Source organism: Andrographis paniculata, unplaced genomic scaffold (genome assembly GCF_009805555.1).
Source record: "Andrographis paniculata isolate CXL003 unplaced genomic scaffold, ASM980555v1 Contig69END, whole genome shotgun sequence".
NCBI classification, from domain to species: domain Eukaryota; kingdom Viridiplantae; phylum Streptophyta; class Magnoliopsida; order Lamiales; family Acanthaceae; genus Andrographis; species Andrographis paniculata.
Genome location: NW_026137605.1, coordinates 6,501,173 through 6,514,996, shown reverse-complemented (window position 1 = coordinate 6,514,996; position 13,824 = coordinate 6,501,173). Strand labels below are relative to the sequence as shown.

The following is a 13,824-nucleotide window of genomic DNA, read 5'->3' as shown; positions in this document are numbered from 1 at the left end:
TGAAAAGTCAAAATGAAATGAAGAAAAAGAAAGGGAAACTGAGCCCCTTTTGGATTCACAGACATATCAGACGACCAATCAGTTGTCTACAGGATTGCCACCCTGCTCAAGTTCTTTGTTTGAGGTTTGTTTTATTGGACAGTAAAAGTTAAAAAATATAAATACAACTTAACTGTTAGTCCATAGGTATTTCAAACATTTCGTAATGTCAACACCACTAACCTTGCAATCTTTAATTAAATTTATTCTCAAAATTCCCTCTTAAATTTAATTTTCTTGAGTCATTCATCCTGATCATCATTTTGAACTTTCAAACATATCTGCGGACAACGGTTTGGTAAATATGTTTGCCGTTTGGTCACAACATGCAACATGCTTCTGTTTAACAACTCCATCTTTAATTTTGTCTTGGATGAAATGAAAACCTATGTCTATATGCTTACTTCGTTCATTGTTCACCGAATTTTTACTAGCTCAATAGATGATTTGTTATCAATGCGGATTTCCATGCTTCATACTGCTCTTGCCCTAACTCTCCAAGAAAATTCTCGCTCAAATTGCATGTCTGAAACACCACGATGCTGCCATATATTCAGTTTCACATACGGAGAACACAACAATTGATTTTTTCTTTGATTTTCATGTGAAAGCTCTTTTTCCCATAAAAATTACATATCGTATTGTGTTTTTCCGTTTGTCAACATTTTCACCCCAATTGCTATCCGAACATCCCACAATCTTAAATTATTACGGTTTGGAATACAACAAACCAAGTGATTTTCTTCCACGAATGTATTGTAGAATCCTCATCAATGCCTTCTAATGCGAGTATCTCGGTTCCTCTATGAACCTACTCCTTATTCCAACATTTATCTCATAATCTGACCTCGTACAAGTGAGATAACGAAGGCTTCCCACCAAACTTTGGTATAAGCTTGCTTCGAATCGGTCTTCATCTACATACTTAGAAAGCTTTGTGTTTGGTTCAATCAACATGACACTAAATTGTTGTTCGTCATATTGCTTATTTTCAAATAAAATTTTGCATATGCTTCCTGCGACACACCTATTTCATCTCAAATTCATGATTCATTGTTTTCTTGAACTCCTCTATCATCTTGACATTGTTTCCCATAAAAATGAGATCGTCTACATAGAAAGCGACAAATAACAAATACCCTTGGTTCTTTTCACATAGAGTGTGTGATCAAATGGACATTGATGGAACCTATTCTCCTTTAAATATGTGTTGATACAAGCATTCCATGCCCATGGTGCTTGCCTGAGCCCGTAAAGTGTTTTTTTTAGTTTCAACACCTTGTGCTCGTTTCCAACTTTAATGTACCTAGAAGGTTATTCGAGATAAACATCTTCTTTAAGCACACCATTTAAAAATGCAGATTTGACATCCATTTGAAATATAGGCCATTCAAATTGAGCAGTATATGCAATTAACAAGCGAATTATTTCCATCATTGCAACTATAACGAACAATTTATCATAATCTATTTCTGCGTTTTGTTTATATTCTTTAGCCACTAGTTGTGTCTTATATCTTTCGAATCGAATTTTTTATGCATCTCCAAAATATACGTACCACCTTTAGCCTCTCTCAAATCTTTAAATAGGTGTTTAACATTGCACATGTGATTGCTTGCACCCGTATCGAGATACCATGTCACATCATTGTCGTCATTGGAGTTATTTTGCACCATCGTGTGGATTCTTTATTCTCCTTGCTCCCATCTTTAATTATAAATTTTGTGTTCTCTTCCACTTTTTTTTTATTCAATAGTCTCTCGCATAGTGCCCAACTTTCCTACAATTATGGAACTTATTGAGATTTGCAATTTCTCGCAAAATGGCTTTTATTTCCACACTTGTGGCATCAACTATCTTCTATCATCTACTATGTCCCCAAATCTCTAATTTTGTGAAATGAATTGTTGATTTTCTTCCTAATATCTTCCTAGACCATGTCATCTAGTGTTGTGAACACTCCGACCACGTCCTTGCCCACGAGATTGAGAAGACAACTTTTTATCATCTTAACAAAATGTCTTTGTTTTGAGGTCTTCCTTGAGTGTCTCATTACTCACTTTCTTCTTTCACTGTTCATGAACAAGCTCATATAATGTCAAGGTTTCAATGTCATTTGACTCTTGAATAGTACACACAATGTTGTTGAATTCATCTGTAAGGGTCCGTAGTATTTTCTCCACCGGTTGAGTATTGTCTAGCGTCTCACCATTTCTTCTAAGCTGGTTCCCCATAGTTTGCACCCGCATTATATTCGGATGCACTTTTTGTTTTCTTCGTCTTCATACTTTTAAACTCACTGCAAAGGATTTGAAGGCGCACTTGTTTCACTTTATCGGCTCATTTAAAAGATTTTTCCAGCTTCCCTATGCTACTTTGGAGGATTTCGCATCAGAAATTTTTTCAAGTCATATTTTGAGATATTGAAATAGAAAATAAAGACTAGATTTCGCATCATAACTAGATTCAACCACTTCCCATGCATATTATTGGCTCCGAGCAACACCTGCATCTCTATACTCCAATTCTAATAATTTGATTTTGTTAGCCATGGTATTATCATCTTTATCAGAATATTGGAACTTATATTAGCTCTAATACTAAATTATTAAAATATGATTTTTCTCAAAACAAAAAATTGAACCGGATTGAAAAAAAAAAAAAAAAACTCTATATTGGTGCACTGCTTTTTCTCACTATATTATCTCATTCCATCATTGAAACATTCTACAAATAAGAGATTAAAAATAAGAAATATAAATACAACTTAATTAATTACTAATCTATATGAATATTAAACATATGGTACTAGTAACTCGACTACTTTTAATTAAATTTATTCTCAAGTGTAATATTAAAAAAGAAATTAACATAAGATGTGAATGTTGGATTAAAAATTAATTGTGGGTAAATATACATTGAAAAACCTTATGAGCTCATGAAAATTTTACTATCAGATCCTTTAATGTATTTTACCAATCTTATCTATAAATCACATTAATGCTGATCAAAGCGGTCATCACTGCATTTATCGCAATGGGACCGATCAGTGGTCACAACATCAACATAACTTAAGTTTCAATCAAGTGCGGATGCATAGCATGGGAATATCATGTAATGTGATCTTAACATGCCTATTTTCAACTGATCCACTTTAACTTTAATTCAGAACAACCGAATACTAAATTAAAACTGAATACTGAACAGTGAATACTGAATACTGCAGTATAAAATAAAGTAACTTTAACTGTATTTAAACATTACTAATCAGCTCCCACTAAACCAAAATATCAAAATAATTCCACTCTCATATGAGCAACATGCTCAATAATCATATACGGATAATAAGTAATGTCAAACAGAAACCAATATTTGGACTGATTCACTATTCACATAAGTTAAATTCATACAATCATCTCATACATATTATCGCAGATGTATATTTCATTATTTCAATTACCAACTCCTTTTGGGCCAACGAATAATCATATGAATTAAAATACACATAAACACTTACATTATCAAATAAAAAATCTCATATAAGGTAGATTACTTTGGCAACTTCGAATACTTGATTTTCACCGTCAAAACGCAGCAAGTATTATTAATGAATTTTTAATATCCTTAAACCAAATTAGAATCATAATTGCGTTCAATGTTTACTGGTCTTATTCCATAAAAATAAAGAATGTGTAAAAGAAACTGAATGCACATGTCTATAAGAAACCGAATGCTTTGTATGTTAATTTATAAAATAAATTAGCAATTATATCACATGTTATCGAGCAACATCATCAATTGTCTTTGAACAAATTACTGACTCGCCCGTGATAAATTTGTCTTGACAATTAAATGTTGACAATAAAGTAGTGTATCAAACAATATTCTGTCTTTGGACAGATCTATTATTCGCACACAAATAACTAAATTATCATCAACGCATTCAATGTCACTAAACATGCATGTAACAATTTAATTGTTGAGTTGTCTTTGGGTCAATCAACAACCTTATAAGTCACACATACAACCTTCTAATATATAAAATAAATTGATATGTACAGCACAGATTGTTTTGGCAACATAACTGTTTTAAAATATTTATAAAATATATTATATTATTTATTGCTAATTAAATTCACCTTCAAGAAACTGATATGTATATTAGATATGATGAAAGCTATAAAAATATCAATTAATTTTTGAACTTATTTAAAATAATCAAGTAGTCCGAAAAAGTGCTAAATGCGGCGAAATTACATACGCAAAATATGTCATCCAAATAAACTATAAATTAATACACTAAATAATTATAGTTAAATTTGAACAAATGCATATTATTGAATATACATGCTGTTGAATTTCAAATTTAATTGAATTATAAACCAATTATAATAAATATTTGATTATTCTCAAAATCAGCCATACGAATAATAATTAACATGTTTTCATGCATGCATTTCAATTGCATATATATGACATGTATAGCGTACATATGATTTTTGGATTAAAAATCTAATTGTGAGTTAAATGTAATTATTAGAGCTATCAGTGAGTGAGATTAAGCCTATATTAAGTGATATAAAAATTTATTGGGTTTAAATGTATTTAGTAAGTGTGGACCTCCTATATGCAGAAACTCGATAATTTATTAATTTGGTGATGAGACGAATTAATAATAAAAGATAAAAAAGTAGGGTTGTGATCTCAGGTTTAGGCACAATATCCGTTACTTGTCATATCTTATTGAGAGTAACAGCAGAAACTCTAGCATTTTTCTCACGAGGAGTTGTGCCATAAACTTCAAGAATACAATATCCCCAATTAATTTATTGATCCAAATGAGACAATGCAAATAAAATCAAGTTAGATTTATTAATTTTATTTATTATCTCAATTTTTTAAACACAACATATCTTAAACTTGGGTGTAATTTTTAATAAGTTCCATCAATAAAACGAACAAAAACAACAATATTAACATTTCAGATAAATGAGACGAAAGAGTATGAAATCTAATTTGGCGCCGTCCACGTCATATCATTGTGAAAAATCCAATGACACACCTCAATCTTTCCCGGGCCGGGCCCCAGTGCAAGAAAGGCCCCATGAGTAGGGCTCCAGGACGAGGTATCCAAATGACAAACTGCAACCCCTAGATTCATCCTGGCCCTTGATTCCGGATCCAAGATCTCTGCTTCATAAACCCTCACTTTCGGCACTGCGTGACAGTAGTAAACCAAGTACGGGAATGAGCTCTCATGGCATGACACTGACGCCGTCACTTCCCCGCCGCCAATCCCTTTCACCCCACCGATCATGATCTTGCTATTGTACCCTCGCGTGCTTTCCGTCGTGCGTACTGTCAGATTCCGCCCAAGAACCGATGTCGCGAAGTCGATCATGTCCTCTATTGACGCCACGCATTGCTTGGTTTCGTTAGGGTTTGGTGCTCTCTCGCATTCCATTAATGAATTTCTCATCATTTTCGCCATGCTTGAATCCTTGCCGGCATGGAAGATTTTCTGCAATTCAGTGATTTTGGAGGTCGAGAATGGCAGTTTGGAAGAAATCGATCGGGGCAGGAATGATCTTCTGGGCATCTTGTCACGAATATCAGGCATTGGCATTATTGTGCCTTTCTTCAACATTTCTTCTCTGAAAAACCTCCCTGGTTCAACTACCGAGGAATTTACCTTTTTGCCCCTGCCGGAAATTGCAGCGGCTGCCATGGCGGCGGAGCTCGTATTCGTGTATTGGGAGAACATGACGCCTTCTTTGGCATATTCTTTGAAGGTCCTGCCCTGGCCGTAAACCTTGAAGTCGACGGTTTGGCCGTCGGCGTCTCTAGCGTAGCTCGTGAATGTGGAGTTGCCGCCGGAGTTTTTTCCGGCGTAATTCTGGAAATCAATAGCTTCGCCGCTTGATTTCTTGCCGTAGGAGTTGAATTCGTCGCTTCCGCCATTGGTGTCGGCTCTGTAATTGTCGAATTTCTCGATCCCGCCGTTGCCTTTTGTGGCGTAATTCTGGAACGTGTTTTGGGGCACATTTGTGTCGAACCCGTAGGAGGAGAAACTGTCGTTCCCGCCATTGCCAAACTCCCTGTATCTTTTGAAATCGGATGTGACCACGTTGGAATTCGTGGCGTAACTGGCGAATTCGTTCTTGTCGCCGTTGCTTTCCTTGCTGTAGCCGGCGAATCCCTCCTCGCCGGAATTGGCGTCCGTCGCGTACTCCTTGAACGTCTGCCGCCGGCCGTCGGTCCTGCCGGAATAGGCGATGAATTTCACGTGCGGCACGTTCACCTCCTCGTCGTAGCTACTGAATTCCCCTTTACCTCCGGCGGACATCGTCCCGTAGCCATTGAAACTCTGCTCCGGCATGTTCTTCTTCCTCGCGTACGACGCGAACCCATCGCTGTGGCCGACGGAACGGCGACTGTATCGCCGGAAATTGTTCGTATCGAGGCCGAATTCTTCAGAATAAGTCCGGAAAGAGTCGCCGGCGCCGAGCCTACCCGATCCGTAGTTGCTGAAATCCCGATCATTATACCTGTCGAAATCTTCATTTCCCTTGCGTTTCTTCAGGCTCGGCGACGAATCGAACCGGCAAAAGAGGTTGGCCTTGCTGCAGAAATCGTGGAGATGTCCGGAAAGCGTGGTGGCGTCGCCGGCGAGTTTGGCGAACACGGCGCAGTCGGCGGCCGTCAGCGGCGAAGCTTTATCGATCAGAAAGGAGGGTTTTGGTAAGCCATTTTTTGCAATTTTGTTATTCCAGTAACGTATCGCGTAACCCTTTGGAGAAAAGGGGTTTTGAGCACCGCCGGCGAGAACGAAGGCTACCTGCAATTACGCGATGGTTATGAATTGAGGAAAGCATTTTTGCATACAGAGACACATATATTTTCCGGCATAGTAATTAATTAATTAATTGAAAATGAAGTAGCAGCACCCACTGTGTTAAAGGAGAGGAGGAGGAAGAAGAAGAGCAGGAGACGCATGGCGACGGTGACGGTGATGGTGATGGTGATGGGTTGGGTTTTGATTCGATGCCTGAGTTTGAGTTATCTACATTGGTCATTTGATTATTGTGATATATCCAATCCAAATATTACATTTCATTGGCGTTTTGTTTTGTATTAGTAAACAAGTTTGTTCACATTGATTCAACAACCAATTCACTCACGATTAGGGTGTGATCGATATTTTTAAATTGGTTATATTTCTTTTTTCTTAAAAAAAATGGAATAAGCTTAATTTCTTACGTATTATAGCAAAACTAGCCCAAACTTGTGCTATACAGTACCAATGCACTCAAAGTATTTTTTTATTATTTTTATCTGTTAGAGTTCAAAATTATTTTTATAATATTACATTATTATTAATTTTTATATAAATTACAAATATATCAATCACTATATATATATATATATTTACTTATTGGCGCTATGCTCGAGCTTATTAGAATACAAAATCTACATTGATATATATATATATATATTATTTCGTTTTAAATTATACAATTGTCGAAATTGAAGTTTGTGTATATACATAATAAATAGAGATATTTGTTAGTATAAAATTTGTACAGTTTTTTATATACTCCATCCGTCCCACGTATCAGGTTCACCACGTTGCGTTTCTGTCCATCCCACATTCCATGTCATTTTCCTTTTTGAAAATGATTACACGCTTTAATCTCATTTTAAACTTTTAATTTTTTTTAATTTTAATTAAACTAATTAGTTATTTTTATCTTCATTTATAATTATTTATATTATAGAATAATTATTTTCACTAATGCATTTTTCATTATTTATTAATAACACCACTCCTAAAGTATCGCGTCTATTTTTTTTGTTTAAATAATTGATTAATTAGACTTCAATCAATTTTTACTAACATAATTTCAATATATATAATATTTATATTAGAATAATTTTTTAATAAAAAATATTATTTTTTCTGTCTCACTCTAAAGAGATTTTTTGGAGTTTTTTTAATAGATAAAAAAGTGATAATATTTTATTGGTGAGTAGAAGTGCGTAAAATTTTTTGATATTTTTACTATTTGATTTTATATATAAATTTATTATATATGTAATGATATTTTTGTAATTTGAATAAAAATTAAGAGTATTTTTATATTTATGTATGATTTACATTTACTGAAATAGAAAATATATTTTTTAGTGAAAGAGACAAAAATAGTAAAAATATACTTTGAGTTGAGACAGAATAAATATTTTTTATATTACCGACACGATTAAATATTCATAATTACGTAAAATTTAATTATTATGTAAAAGTTAAAAGTATTTTTGTATTAATATATTCCCTTTGTCCCACTCAAAAGGAGTATTTCAAGGTTTTATATGTAATGCCCCGATTTTGAAGTGTATAAAATAATATTATTATAACAAATGAATATTTTCATAATATTTGGGATCAAGAAATTAATATTTTGGAATAAATTTTATTCCTCTTTTGTATATTGGTTATAATTATAGAGACTGTTAAGCGGATAAATATCGATAAAGATAAATATAAAGCATATCTATATTTGTTTAATTAAGTAGCGTTATGTTTGAGTTTAGATTTCGAGGACGAAATCTTTTTAAGGGCAGTGAATTGTAATCCCTCAATTTTGGAGTGTATAAAATAATATTATTATAGCAAATAAATTTTTTTATAATATTATGGGATCAAAAAATTAATATGATGAAATAAATTTATTTTTATTTTGCATATTAGTTATAATTATAGAGTGTTAAGCGAATAAATATCGATAAAAGATAAATATAAAATATAATATAATAATAAAAAAAATAAAGATGGGGATGGTGATAATGTTCATAATAATAATAATAATAATAAAATATAATATAATAATAATAATAATAATAATAATAATAATAATAATAGTATATATATATATATATATATATATATGAAAAGGTAAGAAACAACCAAATAAAATCCTTCCCTCCTTCGAACCGAAGCAGAGAAGAAAGAGAAAAATTTAGCCGTTCGATTTCGATTCCAATTTTGGGATTGTATTCCTTGTTATACGTAAAATTTAATTATGGATTTTAATATGAATTTAGATATTGAAGATATTAAATTAGAAATTTATCAAAAATTCATAACTGTCTATTTGGCTATTTAATCGACTAATTTCTTTAGCTAATAGCCTATTCGTAGCCCTAGTATATTCTCATAATTTCGTATCGATCCGAGCCGAATTGAAAATGGTAATATATTGCACCTGCCTATTTATTCATATCTTTAAATATTTTTCTTTAATAATCGGTCGATATAAATATTATGAGATATAAGATTTTTATAGCTAGAATATTGTATTCTACTAAATATAAAAGTTTGAAGTCCAACAAGCTAATTATAAAAGTTAACTTTTTAATAAGCAGGTAGCTCTTGTGAATAAGAATATGGCTCATCTGATTTTAATAAATAATGGGGCAGGTGTACGTTGAAGGAGATTTATGTGAGATTGCAAAAGTTAGTGGGGGTCCTATCTTTGCTATCACAAACTATGGGATGTCTTGTGGTTAATGGGGATAACATTCGGCTATCCATGTATCGATTGTTGGAGTCGTATTGTGGGTATATGGAAGTGACCGTATGACCGTTATATTATTATGGGTTTATCAGGTCCTTCCTTAAGCCGAGGATTTTTCGGCTATTTGTTGATGATGGTCTAGTGAGCTTGTTATTACGGGGCCGAGGTTATTCCGGCTGCTCACTTCGACGGATGTATATATATATATGTGCATGTGCATTGTTGTTGAGTTTGATATCCTTGTTGCATCATTTCACTATTGACATGTCATGTCATGTATTTTATGATTGATGGAGATTAGATTTTATTTTAAAATGTATGACATGACATATTTCAGGTTAATTCCTAAAATTGATTTAATTATAGACTGCTTTTAAGAAAAATATTTGGTTCAAGTATGCATGGCACCTCCGGAACAGGGAACGTCTTGGGATATAGAAAGACGGGTTGAGTGAGTGAACTTACATCTATTGTATTATATGTAAATTTTTAACCGGAAAAACCTCTTGTTTAGGAGTGTGTTTTGTAAATATTCATAAATAAGATTTTGTTATATAATGCGCTTTTATGGTTAATTTTAGCCTTAACACTGTATTGTGGGGTCCGAAGTAGGAGGTGACGACTTCATGATGCAGTATGACGGTAGCATCTCCAGTATGAGTCAACTGGGGGTGTAACATTATAATAGATTAAAAAATAATACTCACCCCGTCCCATAAATATAATCTTAATTGGGTTGGGCACGAGATTTAAGGAATATTTATATTATACTGGTAGTGGATAAAAAGTATGGATAAAAGACATTTTTACCCTTGTGAGTGTATTAGTATAAAAAATAGTGGCCATTGTATAATAAAAATGAAAAAGTAGGGGTAGTTTTATGGTGATATGGTTATTTATGGAAATAAGACTATTGTTTTGGGACGGACAAAAATGATAAATAAGACTATTGTATTAAAACGGAGGGAATAATATTTTATTAATTATTGAAGTGTGCAAGAAGTTTTGACATTTTTGTCATTTGATTTATATATAAACTAATTATATGTATGTATAATATTATTTTTATAATTTAGGTAAAAATTAAGAGTATTTTGGTATTAATATATTATTATTTTTACTAAAAAAAATACTTTAAAGTGGAACAAATAAAAATAATAAAAATGATAATTTTAATTATGACAGAATGAGTATGTTTTATTAAAAGGTTTGTTTACAGAAAAAAAGAAAAATTCTTTCATATTGAAAATTGAACATATTTATAAATATATTTAGTTTCTTAATATATTTTAGTCAGTCAAATTCATTTATTATTATAAAATAAATAGTACATATTACAATTTATAAAATATTAAAAACTATTCATTACCAAATAATAAACAGGCAAGAAATAATTATAAAATGTAATATAAAAACGCCACCTCATCATTTTTTTTATGATTATAATTCAATAAGGATATTTATTTAATGTATTAAGTACTTAGGTGTATTTGTTTTATGTTTTGATTTGAATAAAAAAAAATTATCGGAGAGATAAGAAATTGTAAATTAATACTATTCTCGTTCCAGATTAATTGGACTTTTTTTTGAGATTTTATAGTATATTATAAAATAATAGTATTTTATTAGTTAGTTGAAGTGTGGAAGAGTTTTTGATATTTTTCTCATTTGATTTTTATGTATAAAGTAATTGTTAAAATTTAAGTAAAAGTTAAAGATATTTTTGTATTAATATATGATTTTTTTTTAAATAGAAAAAAGATAAAAAATATGATTTATTTTTTTTTAAAGTCTATTGTAAATATATATAGGACTGAAATCTTCTCTTGAAATGTTACAAAGTCTATTCGGTCCATCCAGTTGGAGATCATGACTTCATTTTCTTTTTTTTTTTCTTATTTCATATTTACAATTTTTTTTACTCTTAGATTTATTTTAACCCCCTCATCACCTTTTAAATTTTCCACGGTCTAATTTTTTATCTTTCTCTGTATCGAGCAGTAGTAATGGTCTTTTCCAATTTTGGCTTGAACAGACTTACGTGTCAATGGTGATGGTGACATTGCAAGCCCACTGGATGGATGGAAGTGAAATGAACTCACAATGGCGTTTTCACAGGCCCATTGAGTAAGGTTTATTTTAATTAATAAAATTTAATTAATTCCACATTCCTTTCCTCTAAAATTTCTACTTTAGGTTCTAGGGCACCTCGTACATTGTCGGCATCGGAGACGGTGACCTTGGATCGACCACGCGTCTGAATTTTCGGTGAGTGACTTGGTATTTCCGCCTCTTCGGTAGGTGATTCCTCTATGCTATTGACAATCTCATTTTTCTGTTAAAGAAATCGACACAATCCCAAATCAAGAAGGCAAGTTTCTTCCCAATTTTCTCATCTTAAATAAAACCGTCTGCACCACACGCTGAAAATACTATGGGAACTATAGCAACGCAATTTATTCTCAATTTCTTATATGTGTTGAACCCTCTTGGAATAAACCCTTCAATGGTGGAGATCCGTTCCGTTATCCCGAACCGATTTGGCGACTATTTTCTAAAAAGTGGAAAAAAAGAGTGATTCTCGCGTCTATGGGTAGGAGGGAAGAGAAGCAGAATTCAGAAGAGTAGAATAAGAAAAAGTGTTGCACAGAGCAAAAGAGAAAAATGCATAGAGAAGAAGAGAAAGAGGGATGAAAATTAAGAGAATATCCTCCTCCTCGACGGGCTTTCGCCTGCACCAAGGTCACCGCGACGCGACATCGAAATCATAAGACCGAAAACACGGTCATTGTGTTGGATAAATCTCGATTTTCTGACAGGCTCACGTCGAGCGGTCCATCCAAGTCTTCCAAATTAAGGCCATTGCTACTGCTTAAGAGCAACCACAGTAGATGCATTTTCGATGGCCTCATAGTCAGACATGAGGCGGTTTCATCTTCTTCGAAATTTTTGTTGACATAGTGACTCAAATTCTCAGAAAAAAAAATATGGATATCTAGGGAACGCAGTCTGGAACGCATTCTGGTGCAGACGAGGTCTTGGAAAAGAGTTAAAAGTGTGTTTTTTTTTTTTTTTTTTTTCTCTCTCTCTCATGCTCTTCTCCTTCAAACATTCCAAGAGCCCCCACCATTATGGAATTTCAATTTCTTTGGGCAATGGTTAAAAGGTTATTATATTTTTTATCCTCATGAAATCGTACATCGTTCAAGTCATCGAACACATCTATATCTATGTATAAAAAATCAGTATTTTGGGTGATTTTAATTTTGATTCCGATTTGATTTAAACTTAAATTTTGATTTGTATTTTGATTCTTGGTGTTTGGATTTGGATGATTTGGGCAATATTGATTTAGGTTATTTTAATTGTAATTTGGGCGATTTTGATTTTGATTTCGATTTCCTCCGAGTTTAGATATTGCTTCCGGTCTTCTCCCTGCTAGCGTATTTGTTGTTGTGAGTTTCAGTATGAATTTATTTCAATTGAAAGTTGTTAGTATTATCCATTTCTTAATTCTTGCAACCAATACAACTTTTTATTATTTTTGTAATTTTTCAAGAAAAATCTCATCGCACATAAATATCTTGATAATCTCAATGTATATGAGAGAATTGATTCTGGTCCACCATTAACTAATTGTCTATCATTCATGTTATGGTGTTTTGAATTAAGACGTGATTCATCCAATTGAAATAATTATGTTAATTAGGGAGAGGTTTGCAAGAGATCTTCTCAAATTTAGGTTGTTTCTATAAGTCTCTCTTTGTATTGATAGAGAAAAGAACAATCAACAAATGTGTGAGATAATTTTCTGTATATGAGGTTTGCCTTCACTAGTGGAATATGTTGCTAATATTTTTTCAAGTAAATTCATCATTTGATAATTTTTCATGCTGCCCTCTAGATTTAATCTTGGTTATTCCTTAATCTTTTTGTAGTAATATTACGACAATGTAACTAAATGTTGAAGATGCACTTTACATTCTATCATGCTAACTGTTAATATTGCAATTTCCGTTTTTCGGCATCACATATTTAACTTATATGTTCTTTCATTAGCTTTCATTTTTTAATTACAAGGGGCTATAAACTTTGAGGTGTGCTCATATGAGTAAGGACATTCCCAGTATGAAGATTCATGAAAACTATAAGGGACAAAACTTTAAGCTGAGTTTTGTCCATAATTCAAATTTCAAATTTTACTGAATCT

General features: G+C 32.5%; 1 protein-coding gene across 1 annotated transcript; it reads right to left on the bottom strand.

Annotated features, from left to right (window-relative positions):
* Positions 1-4,979: 4,979 nt before the first annotated feature.
* LOC127263883 (polygalacturonase non-catalytic subunit AroGP3) lies at positions 4,980-7,111 on the bottom strand. Its single transcript, XM_051293167.1, has 2 exons — positions 6,991-7,111; positions 4,980-6,877 (listed from the first exon to the last, which is right to left on the bottom strand). Exons 1-2 carry the CDS (start codon positions 7,033-7,035, stop codon positions 5,051-5,053), a joined length of 1,872 nt encoding a protein of 623 aa, XP_051149124.1. The 5' UTR covers positions 7,036-7,111; the 3' UTR covers positions 4,980-5,050.
* Between the last annotated feature and the right edge of the window lie 6,713 nt (positions 7,112-13,824).